Raw genomic sequence first — 26,337 nt, 5'->3', positions numbered from 1 at the left:
CGTTTATCCTTGTGTGTGTATGTGTGTTTATGATGTATGTGGGGTTGTATATGTGTCATGGTGTGTGTCATGGAGGTCAGAGGATAACCTTGAGGAATTGGTTCTTTCCTTCCCCTTTTGCATAGGATCTAGGATTGAGCTCAGGTTGTTGATGCTTCCACCCACTGGACAATCTTGCCAGTCCCAGGAGACCACTTACAGTTTTAAGCTACATATTCACTGTGTTACTATAGGAATAAAAAAACCAGGATAATTAAGCAGGATAAAGAGGGGGCAGGAAGTATCTTTTAGGAGGTTTTGTATGCAGGAAAGTGACCACTTCAGCAGCAAATGCACAGAATGGAAATACATTTTTTTTTCCTGGAAGCTTTGTCTGTTTAGTCTGAGGTATGGTGAGTTAGTAACAGGAGGGGGAAAATGAACTGGTGACTTTATTCTGCTTTAGTGGCATGAAGTTGCCTGCTGTCTTCTGCTCTGAGTGTTGTGGCAAGAACTCTGAGACCTGGCAGAGGGTGGAAATAACATGTGACCATGACATGGCAGGAATGAAAGCCTTTGAAGTCCAAATTCGGCTGCACGATTGTCTGATACTGCCCGATTTCCTCCAGTTCGTTCTAGGCTCTTTAGGCTATCAGAAGTGGCAGGGACACTGAAACTAGCTAGATGGGCCTCGTATGTTGCAGAGGAAACTGAAGGCAGATGTAAGCTCAAGAATCACCCAGAGTCATCATGGAAAGGGTAGCACAGTCTGGACTAGAAGCCACATCTAACAAAAGGAAACTTAAGAGGAGCTCGGGGTTCTTGGCTTTGGAATCAACTCTTCCTTGAAACTCTGAGATTTTACAAGCATAAAGGACTTGACCGGGAGATCTCAAGTTAAACTGGGACCCACACACAGCCGGAGGGCAGGAGAGGACAATGAGATGGTGTGTCACCAGTCTCACCCAGGACTTGTTAGAGACAGCATCTCAGGCCCTGCTCTAGACCTTGAGACAGAATGAACTTATATAGGTGACTCCTATGCTCATGAGAACTCAAACCATCACAAACCAGAGACCAATGACTGTGAAATCTGCAGAGAGAGAGCTAGGAAGAGGGGTGGAGAGAGCCTTAGGAGTAAAGCAAGCTTTTTATGTACCTAAATAGCTCACTGTCACTTTGGTGGGACCCTGAAGATAGTATAAGGGGTGTGACTTCCTACATCTTAGAGTGATAAAGGGATCTATTATTGCTCCAGGCTGATATTGGGCCAAGAAGAGCAACCATGCAGATGAGTGGAGAAGAGACGGCAACCTTCCAGCGGGTGAACTGGGGGCCGGGAGGGTTGGGAGGGGGCATCTGTGTGCCTCTCAGCCCAGCTCTTGCAGCCTCCACACTGGAGTGCGGGATGGCCAGTGGTGTGGAACTGACAAGCCAGCATTCTACCCCCGGCTTCCTGGCTTCCACACCTCAGCTGTTTGCTCATTCAGCAGAAAAGGGAGACAGAAAAGAAAAGCTAGCGGTGGCAGAAGCCCTGTTAATTAGTAAAGCCAGAAAAGCTCTGCACTGGATCAGGCCCCGGCCCTGTCTGCCTGTGGCCTCTGGGCCATCAGGAATGAGGCTGGCCAAGGCGTCAGGCCTGAGCTCTGGAAGGAAAGGCTAAGCAGGACACTCAAGACATAGCCATTGGTGTGCTGTGTGGGAGTTTTTGGCTTGCCGTAAATGAGCACATCCTTCTGTTTCCGGGGCCAGGGAGATTCTCAAGCACAGATTAACTCAGGAAAGCGTGGCCTTTACCAGCAGTTATTTGCAACGCATGGGGACATCGACAAAGACTGGGGTTTGGTCTTTCTGTGTCGTGATATTTGCACACCTCCCCCAACTCTCCACCCTTCACCCCTGCTACCACCTTTTAAATTAGTAACTAGAGCACATGGTTGAAAGGGAAGGATTTGAAAAGTGTGTAAATTCAGCAGTTCTGTGCATTAAAATACACTGCTTGCTCCTTAGTCGCCGTCAGTTTCCCAGACCAGCATGCTGGATAAACGGGTCTACAGTTTTAATGGATGAGCTGGCCAGGAAACCTGACCTGCCCGTTAAAGTCTACAGGCTCGTTCCTGCTCTGCACATAGTTGCTCTGGAAATGCGAGGGGAACATCTCCGTTGTTTCTTCCAAGAAGTGTAGGTTTGGGAGCTGGAGAAATGGCTTGGGGGTTAGGAGTGCTTGCTTAACCTCCCAGAGGTCCAGAGTTCTGTTCCTAGCACTGACATTCACAAGTGCTTCTGAGTGTAGCTGGTAGGTGGTGGTTCTCAACCTTCCTAATACTGTGACCCTTTAATACAGTTCCTCACATTGTGGCGACCCCCCCACCATAAAATTATTTTGTTACTCCTTCATAACTGTGATTTTGCTGTTATGAAATGTAATGGAGAATATCTGATATTCAGGATATCTGATAGTGACCCCAAAGGGGTTGCAACCCAGAGGTTGAGAACCATTGCTTTAAGGGTTCTGTCTGCACTAACATGAGTGCATGCGTGTGTGCGTGTGTGTGTGTACGCGCACACACACACACACACACATACATACAAATAAAATGATTTTTTTTAAAAGTGTAGGTTTGAGGGACTGGCAAGATGTTTCCGTGGGTTAGGGCCCTTGCCACCAAGACTAAGATCCCGAATTCTATCCCTGGAACTGAGAGCATTGACTCCTACAAGTTGTCCTTCTGACCTTCGTACTCCTGACATGGTACATGCACAACACCAACACACACAATCAAAATAAATACATGTAAGAAGATTTGATTTGTGACTGGTGGACATGGCTAGCTACGGCTTGAAGCTAAGGTTGATAAACTACAGTATGTGAGCCAGGTGAACTCTTTAGGGAAGCACATACAGGTATCGTTAGGCTGCTAATAATAACAACATCCACTGGAGGAGCCGGGACTAAGCTCTGCTGGCTGTTTGCAGTAATATGTGAGCGCTGTCTCTCTCTCTCTCTCTCTCTCTCTCTCTCTCTCTCTCTCTCTCTCTCTCTCTCTCTCCCTCTCCCCCCTTCCTCCCTCTCCCCCCCCCTCCCTCTCCTCTCTACCCTGTCAGGCATTTTCCCAAGCAAAGGTGGGAATCCCATTCTGCAGCTGGGCTGGGTGTTGCTGTGATAAATGGGTGAGGGAGAGGGTGCTTGGCAAAAACCATGAGGTTCGAGTTGAATGTTCCTTGGATGCCGAACATCCATGATCATTAATATAAACAGGTACGTGGTGGGCTGGGGAGATGATTTGCCTGGCAAGCACGCACTTGGACGTGAATTTGATCCACAGAGCCAAAGTGAAAATTCTGGGTGTGGCGTCCGGCACTTCTAATTCTAGTGCCTGGGAGATGGAGACAGGCAGATCTCTGGGACTGGCTGGCCGGCTAGTCTATCCTACGCGGTGAGTTCCAGGATAATATGAAACCCTGTCTCAAAAGGAAAAAATAGTGCCTGAGGAATGACAACGAGGTTGATCTCTGGCTTCCAGATGCACACGTGTGACTTGCACTCCCATCTCCCACCCCTAAGTGCCACGCAGAGAGTTAAATGTCACAGCGGGAAAGGCAAGATTTGTAAAGGAGAAACCTGAGCCTGGAGATCTGCTGTCCACAGCCCCCAGGCTTTCTCTCTGCACCGCACCACGGGCTTCTCTACCTCCGTGTTGGTGTAAATGCTGGAGGACCACTCATGCCATTGCAAAGTGCGGGGCCGCTTACCTGTTCGCGCTCCTAACTCTTGGTGGTGAAAAGCAGTTGCTTCACTGTGTAAACCAACGTGAGAGAGCGGCCTTTGCTTTGTTTGTTCAGCTGCAGCTGGGCTCCGCTATCTCTCCCTGTGCAGAAGGGCCTGTGAACAGGCGGGGAGAAAGGTTTCCGCAGGCCAGAGGAGGTGAGAACTTGCCTGATTGTCCTCCAGGTGCCTGTGGTCAAAAGGGTTGAACTTATTGAAAAGAATACACACGTTTATTTTATAAACGCGCGCCCATGTTGAATGCCTGTGGTTCAGGATGAAAATGTTATAAGAGTTTGCGATGGATAAACTTGCCTCCACTTTTCCCACAGCCCCACTCCCCTTCCTCACAGTCGATCAAAACCACCAGGTCATAGTGAAGCCTAGTAGACACATTGCCACCTAGCTTGTTCACGGACCGGCTAGATGGCGTATTCTGCACCTTTTTTGCTTTTCACTCTTACTCTCTCATCCCCCCCACTGCGTAGCGACATTGAACTGACGCAACACTGAATGACATTTAGCACGACTGCAGGCTTTTATGGTGCAGCGCCTCATTTTGTCTTGTTTTGTTTTCCATAGTCTCACTTTGTAGCCCTGGCTGGCCTGGCACTCACTACGTAGACCAGGCTGGCCTGGCACTCACTACGTAGACCAGGCTGGCCTGGCACTCACTACGTAGCACTGGCTGGCCTGGCACTCACTACGTAGACCAGGCTGGCCTGGCACTCACTACGTAGCCCTGGCTGGCCTGGCACTCACTACGTAGACCAGGCTGGCCTTGCACTCACTACGTAGACCGGACTGGCCTCAGACTCACAGAGATTCCCTTGTTTTCCTAGTATTAGGATTAAAGGAGTGTACCACACCTGGCCATTAGACTTTTTTTTTGTTTTTACCATTTTGCACGTGTGTAGGCTGTGGTACGAGGCGAAAGTTGCTGTGCAAAGGGAACATGCCCTGTAACTTTAATAGCTACTACCGCACGGCCTTCTAGGCCCTTGAGCCAGTTTTTCACCCTACCAGCCATGTTTTCTGACTCTGCCCAAACGCTGTTACCAAAACGTTTACCTTGGTTGTCTGATAGATGGGAAAATTATCTTAATGCAACGTTTAGCCATGGTCCAGGCTTGGAAAGCAATAGTAGAAAACATCCCATTTGCTTTGTGACCATGATACAGTGTAGGGATTTGAAGTTGCTGGAGTGGCAGCGAGTTGAGTGGACTTTTGTTGTGTGGCTGCCCAGTAGAGTGATAAATTGAAAAGCTGTGACAAACCCAGCTCTGTGAATCAGAAGCATCCGTCTTTGGATGTTTATCTCACAGCATCTTCTTTCTGGTGGTATGGTCTCTTTAACCTTGCCGTGACATCCAGGAAGTAAGATCAGTGAGTCACGGAAATGGCCCCAGCACTATAAATATGGCTTCCGTGTCTGTACCGTGACCTTCTGGGTCAACAGGCCTTTGCCAGCTCTGACGTCTTTGCCACATGAACCGGACCCAGACATCACTAAGTACCTGGAAAAGATGATGTGGGAGTGGGGGCATTTGGGAGAGGGAGGCCTTGGAGAGCCTTCCTACACCAACTTTCTTTGCTTGGCTTTCATGTAAAAGAACCTTCGTGCGTCACTTGCCTTGAACGAAAGGGTATGGGGTTTGTTTGTTTTTAGATGCCAGGACTGCTGAAGAATTAGGTATGGTTCCAGGAAAAGGAAAGTTTGTTTTATGGTCTTTTTATAAAATAGTAAAGTAGGGGTGGTGGGGGAACAGGGGCCGGAGGAGCTTTTTGGAGCCATTTGCCGGCCAAGGCTCATGTTAAATGTTAAGCTATTTGTAAACACAATGTGGTTTACCACACTGTGAACACAGAGAAAGGCAAATTAGCACTTTGCAAATAATCAAAACAGAGCTAAGTGTCAGGATATACACATGCTCCCCCAGAGCCAAACACAACCTTTGCCACTGTGGAGGCTCAGGCTGGGGTGACCCTGCCAGCTATGAACTTACAGCCCAAGTGCCCTTCTCTATCAAGCCTGGGTGTGTTAGTCAAAACCAAGGTTAAAACAGGCCTGATTTCCACCATCCTTCGTTTTCCCGAGACTTCTGGGGGGATGAGAACCTGCTGGCCATGTGTGTAAGTGTTCTTTCCTTCACCGAATGGTTCGGGTAGACCTCAGGGCTCCCTCTTCTCCTGCTTCTGCAAACCTTGTACCCTGGGCTGGAGAGATGGCTCAGAGCATTTGCTGCTCTTGCAGAGGACCCAGTTTGGTTCCCAGCACCCACATGGCAGTTCACAGCCACCTGTAACTCCAGGGGATCAAGTGCCCTCTCCTGACCTCTTCAAGCACTGCATGCATATGATACACAGACATACATGCAGGCAAACACTCATTAAATAGAAATAAATCTTTAAAACGGGTAGACCTGTGCTCAGGGGTAGACAATCTTTGTCCATCATCCCTACTCTGACTCCAGGTCTTCTAAAAGAAAAAGAAAAGTCTAAAAGAAAAAGAAAAGACAGCTATAATCTATAATTCACATAATGTACAACTCTGTAGTTTATAGCATATTTGCACGATTGTGTAACCATTACTATATTCAACATGTTTTCATTAATCTCAAATGAAAATGCATGTCTATTAGCAGACCCTTCCCACCCCTTCCCCAGCTCTTCCTCTAGCCCTGACCAACCATTAAGCTATTTTTCTTTATCTTTAGATTTATTATTCTAGACATTTCCCTCAGCATCAGTATAGCGTCTTTCACTTGGTTGCAGCACAGCGTCTGCTCTAGACACTACATGCTATGGTGTGGTTTGTGAGTCAGGCAAGGGACTAGAGATTGAAACACACACACACACAAACACACACACACCACCACCACCACCAAGAATGCCCCCTTTATTGTCTTCCAGGGCAGCTTATATAGGGTCTCCTTGACTAATGGCCATGCCGTAACTCTCAGCTGTAAGCCAACCAGAAATCACTCCACTGCCATCAGAAACTCCTTAGGGTCTCATGCTCAGAGCAGCTGCAAGCATAGGAAAACAAATTGTTTATTCTAGCAGGCAGGGGGTCACAGGATATTTGGGATCTGGGGGTCCACAGTCCCCAACATCTCCCCCTTTTCTATATAATTAGACCAAGGTTCTGGACTGGCCTGGGACATGGCACAAATATGATAGCAGTAAGTTGGAAAATGCCCTAGTGAACATAGTCACTGTACAAGATAGCCACAACAGATGTCTGGCTGATGGCAATTCCAGCTGCCACGAAGGAGGCTGCAGCAGTGACAGTAGCGGCCACTGCAGTCATGGTGATCCCAAAGTCTCTCTCGGCAGGATGGCTCAGTACTAGCTCATTAGTAGCAGTCATAAATGCTGGCCCCAAACTCCTCCTGCTTCTGCTTCTTCCTTCAGCAAATCCTATGGCTGCGGTGGCTGCACAAGAACAAGCACCCGCCTCCTGCCACTGCTGGGAGCCAGGGTGGCAAGTGGGCTTGGGGACCTTCAGAGGCTACTGTGAAGAAAAGCCTGCCGCTTGTGTAGCAAACTCTTGGGTGTGCAGATCCGGAGACCACTACCACCAACAGCGTCCCCCTCAGCCCCACAATCTCCAATAAACAATCATTTAGGGAATTTGGACGTTGTTCTCTCTAAACTACTTCCTGATGTTTATTGGGCAGAGTAATTTTTTGAGGGTAATCACAGCAACTTTTCGGGAGGTCTTGGTCCATTAAACCACATTAATCTAGAAGGATTCCATAGGTCCTCATCTTCTGTGGAAACAAAAGCAGAACCCCTTTTCCAAAGTAACAAATCCTTAGACCCACATTTTGAAATCAAGACATCTTTCTTAGCACTCCCCAGAATCAAATGTCTCTTTGCACTCCAGATTCTCTGTGCACATTCCATCTTTTTGAGGCCTTTAATTCACCCTCCCGCCTCCTCTTTATTACTTTCCTGCTGGCCAGTCTTCCAGAGGGCGTCCCTCAGAGAGTCCCTAGTTCCCAATCTCAGCTCTGCCTCCTGTGGCGCCTGCACCACCTGGAACCGGTATTGAGCAAGAGTCTGGGGATGAAAAAACACATAGACACAGACCCATCTTCAATTCACCCTCACCATTCCCGAGTTCCTGATCTCGCTGGGGGCCTCCACTTGGTATCATGTTTTCTGTTGTAGCATACATTGGTATTTCTTTTCTTTTTATGACCTGATAATAGTACATTGTATGACTGTACCACATTTTATTTAGCCATTCATTTGTTGATGGGAATATAACTTGTTTCCACTTTTATGAATAATGGTGCCTTGGTCATGTGTATACACACACACACACACACACACACACATATATATTTGTAAGTTTTTATTTCTCTTAGGCATATAGAAAAAAGTGAAGTAGCTAGCTGTGAGGAAATTTGGTTTAACATTGTTTGGAGGAGCTGACAACTTTCCTACATGGCACACAATTTTGAATTTTCTCAACATTGTGCGAGGGTTTTTGTTTTTCCTTATTCTTCCTAGCATTGTGTGTGACTGTGACCCTGATTTGTCCTTCCCTAGTGACTGACAGTACTGACCAGCTCTTCCCATGCCCATCCTGTGTCTTCTTTGGAAACAAATCTATTTCTATCCATTGCCCTCATCAAGAATGGGTGGTTTGCTGGGCATTGAGGAGCATGCCTTTAATTCCAGCTCTTGGGAGGTAAAGGCAGGTGGATCTCTGTGAGTTTGAGGCCAGCCTGCTCTACAGAGTGAGTTCCAGAATAGCCAGAACTATGTGAGAGACCCTATTCCAAATAACGGTGGTTTATCTTTTTATTATGAAGGTGAAGAATTCTTCACATATTTTCATATGATCTGATTTGTAAGTATTTTCTTTTGTTCTGTGGGCCATCTTATCATCCTGGTGGTATCCCCAGTATTATAAAAGTTTCTTACATCTCACAGACTACTCTCACGGTGAGTTACAGGCTCACAATTACCTGTATCTCCAGTCCTGGGGGATATAATGCCCTCTCTGGATGCCATGGGTACTTCACACATGTGGCACACATACCATACGCAGGCATACACTCACACAGACAGAAGTCAATCTGTCCTTTTGTCATCTGTGCCTCTGGTACTGTAGCTGAGGAACCTTTGTCTAAACTAAAATCACAGGTATGTACTCCTGTGTCTTCTGGGAGCTTTAATGGTTTTAGTTCTAGAATCTGAGTCCATGACCCAGTTTGAGTTCATGTTGTGAAGGAGTGCTTATTTGCTATTGTTTGTGACAAGGTCTTGTGTAGCCCAGGCTAGCCTCAAATTCACTATGTAGCAGAGGATGACCTTGCTTGTCCTCCTCTTTCTCTTGCTTGTACCACCCTAGTGCTGAAGAGTGTGACTACCACACCCAGTAGACGTGATGCTAGATATCAAACCCAGGGCTTCATGCATGTTAGGCCAGCAATCTAGTAACAGAGCTGTTGTGCCCCCAGCCTACCCATTTTTCCCGTCTTTCAGGTTGGATGAGAATAGCAAGAGAGCTCAAAAAGGGCCGAGCACAGGCAAGGGCTGGCAAGCATTCCATGAAGGCTGCCCCAGATAATCTTCCAATGCGTGGGTGTGGTTATGCTCTTATGATCATTCATCTTTGCATTAATTTTCCTTTTTTCATTGCTGGGCATCAAACTACATAGCTCTACCCTGGCCCACGTCTCATTTAAGAGCAGACGACAGGCAGCAGTGGCCTCTAGGTTGTCCATTCACCCTGTCTTCTTCTCCTGCTATTTAGCATTTTTTCCCCTCAATACTGGGTGTTGAAATGAGTCTTGTAGCTGGGTGGTGGAGCCTTTAATCTCAGCACTCAGGAGGTAGAGGCAGGAGGATCTCTGTGAGTTCAAGGCCAGCCTGGTCTACAAAGGTGATTCCAGGACAGCCAGAACTGTTATGCAGAGAAACCCTGTCTGCAGGTGGAATAGAAAGAAATGAGTCCCTCAAACACCTCAACTTGTCTACTGCCATGAATCTCCACCTTTTAAAAAATATATTCTGAGACAGGGCTAGCTTCAAACTCATCAAGTATCCCGGGCCAGCCTGGAACTTCCAGTCATTCTGCCTCGTCCTCCTGTCTTTGGGATGGCAGACAAATGCCAGAAGGTTCCAGCTGCGGTACTTTTCAGGCTCCAGCTTCCCTCAGGAGTTGGGGAGCACCTGTGAACACTCATTCCTTTGTTCTTTGTTCTTAGAATGTGGAGGTCCTGGCCAGCAGGAGCCACTTGACAGAACAGAACCAGGCAGGGGCTGATCTGCGTGAGAAAGCGCTGAAGGAGGAGAATGAGAAGCTGCAGGGGACGATTGCGGAGCTGGAGCGCAGACTGGCCCAGCTGCAGAAGCAGATGGAGGATGTGAAAGGCGATGAGGCCCACGCAAAGGAGACGCTCCACAAGTGCGAGGTGAGGCTCCTTGGGTCTTGGCCAGAGTGTGGCAGCCTGTACCCCTCTCTCTATAGTGATTTCAGGGTTGGGGGTGGAACTGTCAGGATTGATTTGGGATGTCCAGGTGACCTGCAAGCATCTTTTGGAATGGTGGGAACAGGAGGTCTGGGGGCAGGGATAATAAAACCAGGGTGGGAATCACGGGCCTGGGTTGCAGTGACTCCTGCGTCAGACATTAGACATCTTTCTGAGGCTCCATGGGGACCTCTGAACACCTGCGGAGGCCATTTTTACACCACATTAGTGTGTCTCACTAAACACATCCTTTCTTTAGCACATAGCTGATATTTTTGGAGATTTTAGCAAGCCAGTTATCTGCTTTACCAGAGCTTTGGAAGCTGTTAAGGAAAGAGGCGGGAAGTAACAGGAGTGGAAGGGGAGGGACACACTGGGCGCCCATCAGGTCACCTGCACACCTTTACAGCAATGCCTTGACCCAGTCTATCCCCTGCCTGGAGTTTCTGAATCTCCTGTGGGTAAAACTTGGGTATTTGTAATAAAGATAAAGAAATCACCAAGGTAACCCTGAAGGCCACACATGGCTGGAAATGGGACTGCAGAGAGGCACACACCCAAAAGCCCAGCTGTTTATCTCGGTCCCACAACAGGCACACTACGATCCCGGTCATCTTCAGAGTGTGTCCCTGTGGTTCTTGACCCATCTGTCTCATTATAGAGTGAAGTCCAGCAGCTAGAGGGAGCCCTTGTGCATGCCAGACAGGAAGAAAAGGAAGCTACCTCTGCCCGAAGGGTGCTGGAGAAGGAGCTGGAGCGTGTGCAGGTAAGCCCCCAAGTCTTGCCTTCCTCATTCTTGTAGGTAGATGTGGCCACTAGGCCTGTCCTTCCAGGGAATGCCTTCCACCTATGTGGCCACCCTGAGCTATTCATCTAGACTAGTGACTTGGAAGTAGGGGCAGCTGGTGATATCTGGAGATGGGCTAATTGTCACACTGGGGAAATGCTGGTGAGTGGAGCCACAATTGCTGGTGAGCATCCTAGAAAACAGGCCAGCTCCACAGCCATGAGCTCTCTGATCCAAATGTCACCGTGCCGAGGCTGAGAAGGCCTTGTCCTTGGTGGGAAAGTTCTCGACAGTTTTGCAGAGATAAAATACACTGGGTGAAAGCAGGCTGAACCTGTCCCCAAGGCGGCAAGGAGTCGCCTCTCCGCAGAAGCCAATTTCCCGTCTCCTCTGGGCACACGTGCGGTCCTTCAAGGCGGCTATTAAAAGGAGCAGGAAGAAGTCATTTCCTTGAGACCAGATAGCTATCTCTCTTCAAACCCAGAAGGTTCCTAGAATATGAGATTTTCCCATTTGGATGTCAAGAAGACTATTTGAAGTCCACAGTAGTCAAAGCCAGTGCTAAAGTTGTAAATTGGCTTTTGCACAACAGCCTCAGTGTGACCCTGGTGTGTCTTCATTCTACCATCACCCCTTGAAATGCCGCCTAAATGTCCCTGGGGAGAGTTTCGGGGAAGGTGAGGGCTGACGGGCTGGCTCAAGCTCCAGACTGTTGAAGTTTTGCAATGGGGACCCACTAGTCTTCAGGGTCAGATGCACACAGGGTGAGTCACACTTGGAGGCGTGGTTCAGAGCTCTTACCGTATGAGGCTAGTTCTCTTCAAGTTATCTCTGGTGGTATTGAGCAGGGTTCACACTCGGACATCACCAGGCCCGGCGTTTGCCTGGGTGCTGGGATCTGATCTCAGGTTCTCATGCTTGTCCAGTGAGTACTTCATCCCTGGAGCCAGCTTCCCTGGGTCCCCTTTGCAGCTTTCACCTTCTTGGGGACAGTGCTGAGTGAGGTACTTTGTTGCTACAGAGATGGTGCCTCTAAGGCTAATGATACAAACCCACTGACTGATAGTGAACAAAATTTTCACATGCAGGCGACTGGGGGATCACCAGGTGGGTCGTTCGAAGACACAACAGCTGGTGGCAGCCTTGAGCTGGGACCATTATCCAATACTGGCTGCAGAGCCTTTGACTCCTGGATAAAGGCCAGGAAGAAGGTGGCTTCTCAGAGGCCTTGAAGCCCAGTAGCCATGGAAGCCACAGTGTTTTCCCCTTCTGCTGTCTCAATATACAAACACCCACTAGGACAGGAGGGGCAGGGGACCGAGGATGAACCTCGGGTGCCTTCATTTAAGGATAAAACAAATATTAGAAAAAAGAAAATTAATACTTATTTGACTACCTCAACGTCAGGCTCAAGAAACAAGAGTGCGACACCTCTTGCACGGAATGCAGATTCTCAACCTTTCTACTGGAGTCACAGTGGGAGGAACAGATTGGAATCCATAAGCTTGAATGTGAGGGTTATTCCGGATCATCTTAAAATGTCCCACAAGTTAGAAATGGTGCCTAGAACAATGTTCTGCCTCCTTACTAACCTAAGAAATATGTTCTAGAATCTGGGGATGTAGCTCAGTGGTGTGGAAACTTGCTTATCATGCACAGAGTCCTGGATTTGATGCCCAGCAAAAAGAAAACACACATATGCACACAAACACACACACACACATACGGGGGGGAGCTGGTATTGAGAAAAAGATTTTCTAAAAGTCACTGCTGCAAAAATATGTCTCAGATTCACCCCTAAAGAAGCATGCTTGGGACCACTGAGTGTGTGCATGCACACATGCATACAGGACCCCACAGGCATCTGTGGAAGCCAGGCGTTGATAGTGGGGTGTCTTCCTCTATTGCTCTCTGTCTCATTTGACAGCGTCTCTCATTGATCCCATAGCTCCCCTTTCAGCTTAAGCTGTTGGCCAGTGAGCCTCCCCTCCTCCCAGATCCTCCTGGTTGCTACCCCTTCACCACAGGGGTTACAGGCCCCCAAGGTATGAGATAGGCATTTTCAGGTGTTAATTGTAGTAAGTATCCCAGATAGAAAATCTATTCTTGTGTGGACTTGACTATTTGTGTGTCTAGCACACACGAGATAAAGATACCAGAATAAGCAGCTGCAATGACGGTCTGAGAAGTCTGCGTATGCTGGGTGGGCCGCTGGGGTCCAGACCCAGAGTGGGTGACGCTGAGGTGCTTCCCTGGCAAGGAAGAAGGGCCTTGGTGTAGAGTGAGGTGTAGCGTGTGAGCCATGGGAGGCTGTGGCGCTGGAATCGGCATGTCAGCTGACCCAGAGACTCTGGATTGGGATCCAAGGGAAGGAGTGAGATCATGGGGGCTCCAGAGGTGGATCTGAGCTGGCTGCTGAAGGCTTTTACAAGGACCCATTGCTGGACCCTTGTATTTGCTGGTTCCCATGAATTCATAGAAAGGAAAAAGAGTGTTTATGCAGCCCTGGCTGTCCTGAAACTCACTCTGTAGAACAGGCTGACCTAGAACTCACAGAGACTGGCCTGCCTCTGCCTCCTGAGTGCTGGGATTAAAGGTGTGCATCACCTCAGGATAATTCACATCTTTGAGATCTCTTTCCTTAGAGTTTCTCCACAGGATAGAATCAGCCTCACTAAGTAGTGACAACTCCTTCCATCTTCCTTCTTCTCCCCCTCCTCCCCCTTCTGCTCCCCAGACCACAAAGTAAACTCCAAACAGAAACCCCAGGGTTGAGCCTTCTGCCCTGTGCCCACTGCAGTCGTAGGGGCTGACTCCCCACACGTGCCTTCCAGTTTCTTTCTTTGCTCTTTTCCCCACCAGCTTTTGTTGACGCTGGTTCCCTGTAGGGGTGAATTTTAGCAGTCTGGTAATGTTTGCTGCTTCCCAAAGAGCCACCCCATCCAAATTCAGGAAGGTGGGGGGGGCACTACCTCAGGGATTTTTCACTCCTACCCCACCTGCTTGACAAGCATGCCTATAGCACACTCTGCAAACCCAGGAGCACCTGGGATGATTTACAAGTGGCTTCAAGATGCATGAGTTACTTCGTGTGGCAGCTGGATATAGACTGTGAGGCGCTGTCAAAATGTCAACCATTGTTCTGTGCCGCCTCTTGCAAGGACACAAGTCTAAACAGGCCTTAAGAGTTTCCATGCTGGACGGTGGTGGCACACGCCTTTAATCCCAGCACTCAGGAGGCAGAGGCAGGCGGATGTCTGTGAGTTTGAGGCCAGCCTGGTCTACAAGTGGAGTTCCAGGACTACGCAGAGAAACCGTCTCGAAGTCTTCCTGTACTAGGCTGGAGACTGAGCTCAGCTGGTAGAGTGCTTGTGAGTTGGTTTAGGTTGGTCTTATGGTATCATTGCCCTGTTTTGAGAGCAAACGTTCAGCTCTGTTCCTCTCTCTCTCTCCCTCCCCCCCCCTCCCTCTCCCTCTCTCTCCCCCCCCCCTTTTTGTTTCTTTGGTCCCTGATCCCCTTGATTCTTTCCCCTTTACACAGAGGTAACAGGTTTCATTGCTTTTAGGGTGTGACTGTGAAGTTCCCCTTGCCACCCTGTGGGAGAGGTCGCCAGGTAGGCAGGTGACAGCATTGTATTTTCCCTACTGTCTCCAGAGAGAGCTGACCCAGACCACCCAGGAGCAGAAGGAGCTGTTAGAGAAACTCCAGGAAGAGACCGAGCAGAAGGAGCAGCTGAGGAAGCTGAAGAACGAGATGGAGAGCGAGCGATGGCACCTGGACAAGACCATCGAGAAGCTGCAGAAGGAGGTGAGGGGCCAGGAGGTAGAGCAAGGGTCAAGCCGGCCCAGGAGATTCCAAGCACTTTCTCCCGGGAAGGCTCTGGAAACCCAGTTCCCCCAAGTACAGATGCACCTGGGCATTTCGGAACCCCTGCAGCCATTTTTGGACTTATTGAAAATTCCAGATGCCAAGAAACTTGTCTGAAAAAATAAAGGCTGAGAGCCTCAGGGCTCTGGGCACCTGGTCGCCTGGTAACAATAAACAGATGGCCTGGTGTGGACACACTTAACCAGTGTTCACTGAACTGTGCTTGAGGCCTCTGGGCAGAGTCTGCATATTTATCTCTCTCTGACATATCCAGGAATGCCAAAGGTAGTTTCTAAAGCCCTCAGCTCACCTCTGCCCCAAAACACAGGGAAAGGCACGAGGCTGCCAGCTCCCTTTCGTCTAGGAGTGTACCTAGAAGGCTGCCATTTTCTGACACCTACCGGTGCAAGGCATTTTGCTAGTGACTTGTTTAGCTCTGACTAGAATTCTATGCCTGGGTTTTGTCTAAATTCTGAAAGGTAGATATGATTTCAGTGTTTCCCAAAAGGACAGTGCCAAGGCCTTTAGTGGTTAGGGATGCGGCTCAGTCATACTGGTTGGTGGAAAGCAAAGCCGTGACCTCAGGACTATGTGTCCTGTCACCATGGCAGGGTTAGCCGGACCCAGGCAGCTCAGGGTCTGGCGCTTGGTGGCCTTAGAGGAAGCGTCAAAGGTAGGGAGCAGAGGAGATGCTCTCCTTGTTGAAGGGGCTCCAGCTTGGGAGGACCTGTCCAGACCACCCCATTTCCTCCAGATGGCAGACATTGCCGAGGCCTCACGCACATCCTCTTTGGAGCTGCAGAGGCAGCTGGGTGAGTATAAGGAGAAGAACCGCAGGGAGCTTGCGGAAATGCAGACTCAACTGAAGGAGAAAAGCCTGGAGGTGGAAAAGGCCAGATCGGCAGCCGTGAAAATGCAAGATGAGGTAACGCCTGGCCTGCCGGGTAATCTCCTCTATCTCTTACTGAGGCTGCAGGCTTCTGTTGCTGGGCAGGGAGGGAGGGAGATATTCTTAGGGCAGCTTTGGGGCTTGCTTTATTCTCCACTCGCTAGTGATTACAAGCAGGTGGCATCTAAGACACAAAACTCCCTCCGGCTCAGAAGCGAAACAGACACTCCTTTAATTGGGCCACGTTCTGACCAAAACTTCCATCCAAAGTTTTCTGCCTGAAAAGATGAGCCACCTTTTATGGAGCAAGAATGTTGTCTCTATCTGTGTCCAAAAATGTCATCCACCTCCAGGTCTTCTTTTATTCCTAGAACAAGATGGCAGGGGATGACTAGATTCTTTTAACAATCATTTTCTAAAAAGATTTAATTATTTATGTGTGAATGTGTTTTTTCCGTGTGTATGTGTCTGCGTGTTTGCATACATGTATGTACGAGTACCCATGGAGGCCAAAAGAGGGCGCTGGAACTTTTGGAGCTGGAGCTGCCAAGGCATTGTGACATTAGGTGTGGGCACTAGGATCAAACTCTGGCCATCATTATTGAGCAGCAAGTGCTCTTAACTACTGAGCCATCGCCATCTCTCCAGTCTTGCTAATCATCTTTTGACGTTTATTGGGGTGGTCAGGTAGATGAGAACTTGCTAGCCACAGCAAAACAGACTAAAAGGTGTTCTTAGGAACTGGGCATGTGGCTCAGTGGTAGAGTTCTTGCCTAGACTTGGTTCAGTCTCGCGTCTTAGGAATCCGTGAATGCTGAGATAATTAAAGCATACTGTTTTGTTCATCATCTATCATTTATTATTTATCATTGTGGTGTATGATGTGTATGCGAAGGTTGAGTGCCAGAGTCAATGTGTGGAGCGCAGGGGACACCTTTGTGGAATGGGTTCTCTCCTATCTTTACAGGGTGAGGGGATCAAACTCCGATTGCCAGGCCTCAAGCACCTACCTGTGAGCCCTAAAAACATTTTTGGTCTTATACCTAAAAATAATAGACTGGGCAGTGGTGGTGCACACCTTTAATCTCAGCATTAGAGAGATAGAGGCAAGTGGATCTCTGTAAGTTCCAGACCAGCCTGGTCTGCAGAGTGAGTTCCAGGACAGCCAGGGTTATCTTGGAAAAAAAAAAGAATAAGACTAGAACTGGGCGGTGGTGGCGCACACCTTTAATCTCAGCACTTGGGAGGCAGAGGCAGGTGGATCTCTAAGTTTGGGGCCAACCTGGTCTTCAAAGCAAGTTCTAGGATGGCCATGGCTGGATAATAATAATGATGATAATAATAATGATAGAGCCAAGAAATGCAAATCTTGCATTCTTGACCTGGGAAGAGAAAAATTAATGGGGAGGGGTTGGGTGTTCTTATTTTCACAGTAAGCTGGAGGCTTGCCTGTTTCTGTGTGTCTGTCTGTCTTTCATAGCAGTTCTCCTGCCCCATGTTTCCGTGTGCCAGGATTACAGGTTTGAGTCACCACACCTGGCTGTGATTCTAGCCTGTGCCGACTGAATGGCCCTGAACAAGCTGTCTCAGTTTTCTCAGCATCTCTTTCTACATTAGTGGCTTAATGATGGAGATAATGCATGAAGCGATATAGTGAAGGCCCTGAGATCCTGGACATTCGATACACGCAAGGCTTCTCCCTGCACACACACAGTGTGAGGAGCCTGCAGATTCCACAGGAAAACAAGTTTTCTTTAAAACAGAACAAAACAAAAAAGCTTTTAATTTCTTTGATGATCAAAGGAAGGTTTGCCCTGAGTCAGTACTGAACCCATCAAAGAACAATGGATATTTATGACATATTTCAGACACTTCGGAAAGGATCCTGATAGCAGGTTCCCTCTGGCTCAGGTTACAAGATACAGGACTCTAAGAAAGCTGGAACTGGCACACTGACATCACAGTACGCTTTGCTATGAAAAAAAAACATTTTCATTTTTATAGCAGATGGGTGCTGGGGGTTCATCAATATTTGCCAGAACACAGCAAATAACCTGGTCTGTTTTAACTTCAAGAGACCACAGTGTCACTGTAACCCTGCACAGGGATCCACACGGCTATTTGTGTAAAGGTTGTCAGGCTAGACACTTTGGGGGAGAAGGAAACATGAAGATTCTTGAAGATTCTTGAGACAGATAAAGAAGCAGAAGACCACAGAGATTAGGTAAGGCCAGATGGAGACTAGGCCTGTTTATTTAAAAGAGAGAGAAAGAGAGCACACTGGGACTGGGGAGATGGTTTAGCAGTTAAGAGCTACTCTTGCAAAGGACTGAAGTTTAGTTCCCAGCACCCATGTCAGGAGGCTCACAACCACCTATCATATCAGTCTAGGTCCCAGAGATCCAGTGCCCTCTGCTGGTCAGCTTAGACACCTGCATGCTTGTGCACACACCCACACCCACATACATATAATATTTTTAAAAAGCACATATATGTGTATATTTCTGTTTTAAAAAATATTTATGTGTGTGAGTGCTCTATCTGCATGCCATAAAAAGGCATCAGACCCATTATAGATGGTTGTGAGCCACCATGTGGTTACTGGGAATTCTGGACCTCTGGAAGAGCAGCCAGTGCTCTTAACTGCCCAGCCATCTCTCCAGCCCCTTCCTTTTCCTTTTTAGGAAGGGTGTGCTGTTTGAAAGCAGAGATGGCTTTCTTGAGTTTTCTGTTGGTGTGGCCCTTAAAGATAGTTTTGTATTTGAACGGCAGACAGAAATTTCTCATCTCTTCTGAAGGAAAAGGAGGCAGATGCCAGCCCTCTGATACTGACGTCAGAATCTGTAAAGCAGAAGTGAATTAGGAAGTCAAGATCCCTCTGGACCCTTGAATGGCTTGTTTATCTCTGCTCACTGCTCCTCTCCCCAAGTGACTCTTTGGTTGAGTATGGCTATGGGTTTGCACAGAGCTGGCCACTGGCTGCCTTTGCCTGAGAGCAGTGTGTTGGCTGCCGTTCTGCTGGCGACATGAGACACTGAGGTTCTGATGAGGGTGGTCTTTAGGAAGTAAGGCCTAAAGTTCACCATCTTTACTTCATCTTCTAAGTCCTGCCTAACTACTTAAAGGTAGCACTGACAGGTTCAAAAGTTACTTGCTTCCCTTCATCCCCATTGGCAGATACTATTATATACGGCAATGGGTCTCCTTCTGACATTTCACATATATGTCTGATGTCTTCTGATCTGAGTCACCTCCACCCTTTGTCTCCATCTTCCTGCTGCTCTTCCCACCTGGCCCTCCCTCTACGTTCACACCTGTGTGTCCCTGTCAGTTTAGGGTTGCTTTTAGGAACATGGAGAGGAGTAGTTTACAGGCACATGGGCAACTTCACAGTGTCTCTCCCCACCCCACCCCAGCAGCCATGGAGAGGTGGGGCTGTGTGAGCCCCCCCCAGCTCTGTGATGGAATGTTGGTGGGTCTGTCTTGTGCAGGTTAATCCCAGCTGCTGAGTGCAGTGACCACATCATGCTTGTGACAATGTTCCCCAGCACTCCACCCCTTCCTCTGGCTCCTCCATTTTTTCTGTCTCCTCTTCTGTGACATCCCTAAACCTGGGAGGGGGTGCAGATGTCCCATTTAGGGCTGCCTTGCTTACTTTCAGTTCAGGGCAAGTTGCTTTTAAACGCTCAGTGGAGTGAGTATTCCTTATCTGACAGACTTGGTACTAGAAGTATATCTGATTTCAGAGATTTTGGAATATTTGTGTCATTTTTTCTTTTCATTTCCAATTCAAAAAAAATCCACAATCAAAAAGTCTTTTAGTTTTGGATTTGGAGTATTTGATATTTGGCTTTTTTGTGATTTATGTCTATAATTATTTAGCCTGCATGTATATAGGTATACACATGTGTGCCTGGTGCCCAGGGGTATCAAGAGGTATCAAATCCTCTTGGAACTGGAGTTACAGATGGCTGTGGGCTGCCACGTGGGTTCTGAGAGCCAAATCCCTGGAAGAGTAGCCAGTTCTCTTAACCATGAGCTGTCTCTCTGGCCTTGCACTTTGGGCTTTTGAACTGGTTGGTGTGTGTGTGTGTGTGTGTGTGTGTGGCGAGGTATGTTCAGCCTGGGCTAGCAGTTCTCTCCTCTTGCCTGTCCCACTCCCTGGAGGGCCATACTGCTGTAGGAGACAGACCCTACTAGTGGAAGGAGGGGGAGGGGCATGCTAAGTATCAGAAGAGGCGTGGCAGAGGATGCCAAGAGGGAAATCTGGGCTGTGTGTTTGATTGGCATTCTTTCTGATCGTTATTTTTGGGTTACCATCCGGGTCTCAGATAATATTATTCCTATGTTGTGATGAGGACGTTGAGCCCTGGAGAGGTTTAGTGCTCCTCGGCCGTGTTTCAAACCTCTGCACCCAGAGCGCCCATTCCATTCTCTCTGGATGACGGTTCCTGTGATGTCGCTCAGTCTCACTCACTATCACCACCCAAGCCAGCCTAGGACCTGTGTCCAGTGGTTGTCTTCTTCCAAGTCGGCCTGTGCTGGAAAATGGCTGGGTTCTGTCAGCCTCCAACAGAATACAATGTGTCCAACCTCCCCAGGTCTTCCTACATTAGCATGATGTTTTGTGGATTTTCTGTGAACTCGCTGAAGGAATAAACCTCGGTGATGTTCTATGCTTAGCACTGTGGATTCCCCAATCGCCAGGAAGGTTTGATATTGGCAATCAAAGAGTCAGAGTTGAGCCTCATTGAGTCAGCCCACCGGAGTGGGGAGTTTGAGGCATCCTTCACTGCCACCGAGGTGCTGGCTCTTAAGACTCAACTGTTGTCCACTCCTCAAAACTATTAGATGAGTGCCACCTTGTGGATGAAAGGAGCACTGCAGTGATCGCCGATCATTTTCTACACAGCAATGACTGTTGCCTAATGAGTGTGATTATGTTCTTGGATTTTATGCCTGCTGGTTGCTTAGAGATCATTAATTTAGTTTTTATTTTAAACCTGTCTTGAGACAATTCCAATACAAGAACACTTAGCTACTTCAGTGACTTTCAAGTAAGTGGTTTTGACCATGACCTACATACAATAAGGCATCATCCATGAAACCTAATGGCACATACATCCATACAAACGTTTAATACCTAAAACATCCCAATGCTTGTTCATACTCTGACTTTTTTGTGTTCTGTGTAATTGAAATAGTCAACATCTAATCAGTTGACTTTATAACTTAATAATTTACTGTTTACAATAATTACTGTTTATTTTATAAAATGGAAAACTGAAGCCTGGAGAGAGGTGGAATTTGCTCCTCTTTGCTTTGGGGTGGGCCTGTGCATTCTGTTTCCTGGTCTCTAGCCAGGCATCCACATGGTATGCAGACGTGTGTTATTTGTCATGGGCAGAGTTACCAGCGAACTGTGGTTCAATTGCTGCCTCTTTCACACCCACGGAATGTCCCAACACGCTCTCCTTCCAGCTGCGCCTCAAGGAGGAGGAGTTGCGGGACTACCAGCGAGCTGAGGACGAAGCACTCACGAAACGGCAGCTTCTGGAGCAGTCGCTGAAGGATCTGGAGTACGAACTGGAGGCCAAGAGTCACCTCAAGGATGACCGCAGTCGGCTCCTCAAGCAGATGGAGGTGCGTGGGTTCAAGGCAGGAGCCGGGCTGTGGAGAACGCGTCTGGGCCACCGGGGAATGTTTCCTATGTGGGATGTCTTGGGTTGTTCACTCTTTCTAGCTTGACGTTTTAAGATCTTTTCTGTTGTGGGGAGGTGGTTTATCATCTTGTTGTGTGTCGGAGCTGGAAGGAGTGAAGGGTGTAATTTAGTCTACTGGTCTCATTGCTTTGAAGAAGATAGAAGTTGCTCCCCAAAGATGGTACTTAGCTGATAGCGCCGTGTCCCTTCAGCAATGATGCCCCTACAGGAGGCTACAAGACTGCTGACTGGCCAGTCAGGATCCACACTGTGCCTTAGACTCCAAACCACCCACCCCAAACCACACAGACCATTCTTATTCCTGGCCCATCTTTCTGTGTGCGTATATATCGATGCCAGAGCTATCAGCAAACTATAGTCCAATTCATTGCTCTTTCTGAGACTTCTCAGAGCAGACACCAGCTGGGGGTGAGTATTCATAAGCCTAATACATAATCCTTGAGGAAAAAAAGGCAAAACCATATAAATAAAATCCCAGAACCTCAGTGTCCATGGTCCTCTGAGACAATGAGAAGAAGCTGAATTGCTAAAAAGGAATAATTTGTAAGAGGAGAATTGACCCTAAACCAGAAACACATGTGTGCCTCCACTACCAGCAGAATTTAGAGAATATGAGAGAGACTGAAAAACAAGCCTCAGACTTTGGGGGCGACATTAACATTGTGAGGGTTTTGATAAAAGACAGGCATGGCGCTCAAGGCCAGCGAGAGCTGGCTTAGGCTCAAAATCAATGAATTCCTCATTCAGCTTTGCAAGTAAACAGAAATAGCTTTTTCAGAGCTCCAGGGCGCTTCATAGTTTGTATCTAGGAGGTGAAGTTTGAACCCGTGGAGATTTTATTAGATGGGCCTCGCTCAGAGACTAGAATAGCCTGATGGTGCTTTTACTGTTTTGTTTATGGGGCTGCTGTATTTTTCTAATATTTTCTTTCTGATCTCTTTAGGGAGTCACTTTCAGATAAGCTAAGGTCAACCTAGTTAACTAGAAATGGATGGCTCTAGGGCCTAGACACCCTGGTTAAAAGCAGCTGGCTGGGCTAGGGAGATGGCTCTGTTGGTGAAGTGTATGCCATATAAGCAGAAAACCTCTGTTCAGATTCCTAGCATACATGTCAAAAGCCGATCATGTCAGGGTACATCCCAGGGGCAGGCAGACAGAGATAGGAGGATCCCAGGGGTTGGCCAGTAAGTCTACCCTACTTGGTGAGCCCCAGGCCAATAAGAGAACCTCTGTCTCCAAAAAATAAGATAGTGATTGAGGAAGACACCTGGCACTGACCTCCGCGGTCCACGTCCTCTGGTATCAAGTAGTGAACAAGAAGCCTTGGTATACTGAGCTCTGGCTTATTCCTCATATGTTGTCTGGACAGTATAGACTGGAGGCAAGAAAAAGAACCGAAGAAGTGATTTTGGGGCTCTGGAGAGATGGCTCAGCAGTTCAGTGCACACACCACTCTTGCAGAAGGCCCAGGTTCAATTCCCAGCACTGATGTTGAGTGGTTCACTGCTTCCTGCCACTCCAACTCCATGAAATGCAATGGGTGCCCTCTGCTGGCCTCTCCTGGCACCTGCACTCACATGCACAACCACAGAACTAAAAATAAAACATAGATCTCTTAAACATAAATGATTTTAGCTGAAATCAGATTGGTGGTTGGATCATCTCCTTTGAGTCCAGAATGTTCTGACTAACAAGGCATGTCCTCTGGGTCACCTCAGGTCCTGAAGCAGCAGTGCAGCTAAATAACAATGAGGGTATTTCTCCACTTGTTCTTCAGTGATGGCTTCTGGAGGTCCTGCCACCATGGAAGGTGCCTGAGGCTCAGAGTTGTTCTAAGAGGCCAGGACCATGTTGCTATGATACATGACTTTCCCATTCCTTCACTGAAACTTAACCAGTTCTCAGGTCTCAAGAGCTCACCCACAATGAACTTTTTACATTTCAGTCCTAGGTGGCTGAAGCTCTGTGGATATTTTGTGATTTCTGAGTGATCTGGATGGATAGGTAACTTCAGGCAGGGCCAGCCATGTCCTGAGTTAGTTTCTGGGACTTTCTGCTCCCAGGGGAGCTTTTGAGTTTCTTTATAAGTTTTTGACATCTTATTTATTATTGTGTGTATGTGCACACCAGCGCACACCACAGTATGAGTGTGGGGGACAGGACAGATTTGGTGAGTCAGTCCTCTTCATTTTCATGTGGACTCTGTGGAGTTTGAACTCTAGTTTCAGGCTTTGTAATAAATGTTCTTACCTGTTCGGCCATCTTGCTGGTCCTCCCTGAACTATAATAAATGCTTTTACCTGTTCGGCCATCTTGCTGGTCCTCTCTGGAGGGTCTGGTCACTCCCCAACAAGGCTGTTTCTTCACTGACAGTTCATCGTGCACACAAGTTCTGAGCATTTCGTTTTTGTTGTTTACAGAGCCATTCTCAGTTGTCAATCAATTCTGGCAATGGCATAGGTCACACTTAGATACAAGTGCTGCCTTGGAAAACTCCAAAGTGATGGTTTTTTAAAAAAACATCAGTTGAGGTTAGAGAGATGGCACAGTGGTTAAGAGTGGGTGGCAGCTCTTCAGAGGACCCACATGACAGCTCACAACCCCACCTGTAATTTCTAGTCCAAGGAAAACTAACGCCCTCTTCTGTCCTCATGCATGTACACATTCATGATCTACATAAAATACAAAATGAAAAAAAAGTCTTTTAGAAATATACACGAAAAAGCACCTATGACTCCAAGCTTACCCAGACCTATGACAAATCTACTGGAGACAGGAAGCATAGGCTCGGTCTCCCAGCCACCAGGGTCGGAGCACTGAGTGGGGAGCCTCTTTCTTTCATCCATGAAACTACTTTGAAATGCTTTTCACTTAACTGCCCGTGATATCAAAGAGAAACCAGAGGAACAGATTGTTAGCCCTCTATGATGGTGAATTCACCAGGATAGACCGCCACTGTCCTGTGTAATCCCTTGTAGATTTGGGACTGTCCATTGCCAAGTTCTCGGGGACTGTAGAGAAGAGGCAGGCGGGAATCGTGTGTCCGTGCTCACAGGAGCAAGCCTCTTGAGCGTGAAGCATTTGCAGGAATGTCCTGGGGTGGCTTCTCAGACTATATGTTGACTTTAAGAGAGACCTGTTTAAGATACTAATATAATACATACCAACGTAACTAAAACACTGGGGCTTAGGGTAATACCTTTCCTCCTTTTATAGATTTTTCTACATGCCCAATTGTATCACAAAAGCAACAAAATGCACGTTTTTAAAATACTTGCTTTGAGTCAGGTGGTGGTGGTGCACACCTTTAATCCCAGCACTCAGGAGGCAGAGGCAGGGCAGATCTCTGAGTTCGAGGCCAGCCTGGTCTACAAGAGTTAGTTCCAGGACAGGCTCCAAAGCTACAGAGAAACCCTGTCTCGAAAAACAAAAAAACTCAAAATACTTGCTTTGGTATATGTATAAGGGCTGGAGGTGGAAGTGTAGCTCAGCTGGTAGAATACTTGCCTACCAGAAATGAAGCTCTGGGTTCAATCTCTAGCACCCAGCATACAGGCACACTTTTGTAGTGCCAGCACTTGGGAGGTAGCTGCAGGAAGGTCAGGAGTTCAAGGCTAACCTGGGATACATGAGAAATACTCTTGCCATACAGATCACAATGAATCCTTTAGGAAGGAAGGGAGGGAAGGAAAGGGGGAAAGAAATAAATGTCTTATGTTCCCAAGTCCTAACATAATCAGCTCTCATTTGTCCTTGGGGTTTCCTCCTATGGCCCCCCTCTTGCTCCTAACCCTGTGTAAGTGAAGAAACCTGTTCCCCTTTCTCAGGACAAGGTGTCCCAGCTGGAGATGGAACTGGAAGAAGAAAGAACCAGCGCTGATTTGCTGTCTGAGAGGATCACGTGGAGCAGGGAGCAGGTATGAGGGAGCTGCCGGGATGAATGAGAGAGGCTGAACCTGGGGATTTGGTTAGAGCCAGGAGGAAACACTCTTGCCACAGAGATCGCGATGGGAGATTCGGGAATCTTTACCATAACAAGCCAAGGAGGGAAGGAATTAGTAACACGACAGAGATTTTCTACAGTGATTGCAGCGGGCTCAGGGCTTAGCATTGTCAGGGTGACTAGACTGGAGGCTTGGGGTGAAATGCTGGCCTCGCTGGGTTGGCAGCCCTGGCTCAGAGCTGAAGCTGAGGTACTCTCTGGCTTCTTTGCTGCCCACCCTTATGATGTGGGCCGGCGTCCTTGGGAAGCCTGGTACTCAGGGCTATGGGGTGGTCCGGTGCAGACACTTCTAAGCCAGGCTACTGGCGGCTAGTTCTGGTCCCCAAGCCATACTGATGGTGGGGCAGCATTCAGAAGCCCAAGCAGTAGAGGTTTAGAGAGGGACTAACCCTAACCTCAACCTTGACATTGGCTTCCCGAAGTTCTTACTGGACTCACAGGGCTTCTGTTAGGTGTTCCTGCAGTTTGGCTAAGGATCTGCATTACCCTGGGGCATTCCAGAACCTGCTGAGCGTGCCTAATGACAGGAGTGCCTGGCTTTGTTCTGTCAGCCTTCCTTGTGACCTTAAGCACAGGGGGAGGAATGGTGAGAAGTGTGTCACCTTGTCAATATCCGGGCAGTTAAAACCAGTTTCCAGCTCCACGATTCACACCCCAAAACAAACCACAGGCTTGCTGAACCAGAACACAGTGCCTCCATTGCTCAGCCGCTCCAGGACCATGAGCTATCTGGTCCGAGAATGCCTTTGGTCATTGCCTCTCGCTGAACATGGTCATGGGGATGTGACTGCTCGCCTCAGTGGTCAGCGTGGAAAATTTTCCACTGAG

At 48.0% G+C, this 26,337-nt stretch overlaps 1 protein-coding gene across 3 annotated transcripts in view; it reads left to right on the top strand.

Annotated features, from left to right (window-relative positions):
* Nucleotides 1-26,337, top strand: part of Cgnl1 (cingulin like 1) — a 149,919-nt gene that overhangs the window by 106,624 nt on the left and 16,958 nt on the right. For 2 of the 3 annotated variants that reach the window (XM_057767377.1, XM_057767376.1), the window contains exons 9-14: nucleotides 9,976-10,182; nucleotides 10,901-11,005; nucleotides 14,682-14,834; nucleotides 15,649-15,819; nucleotides 21,265-21,426; nucleotides 25,334-25,423. In XM_057767377.1, the coding sequence (XP_057623360.1) occupies nucleotides 9,976-10,182; nucleotides 10,901-11,005; nucleotides 14,682-14,834; nucleotides 15,649-15,819; nucleotides 21,265-21,426; nucleotides 25,334-25,423 (888 nt within the window). The remainder of the gene's footprint in view (nucleotides 1-9,975; nucleotides 10,183-10,900; nucleotides 11,006-14,681; nucleotides 14,835-15,648; nucleotides 15,820-21,264; nucleotides 21,427-25,333; nucleotides 25,424-26,337) is intronic. The other variant, XM_057767378.1, reaches the window with a different exon arrangement.

Source organism: Chionomys nivalis, chromosome 4 (genome assembly GCF_950005125.1).
Source record: "Chionomys nivalis chromosome 4, mChiNiv1.1, whole genome shotgun sequence".
In the NCBI taxonomy this organism is placed as follows: Eukaryota; Metazoa; Chordata; class Mammalia; order Rodentia; family Cricetidae; genus Chionomys; species Chionomys nivalis.
Note: the sequence above shows the minus strand (reverse complement) of the source record. Positions and strands in the feature narration are given on the sequence as shown.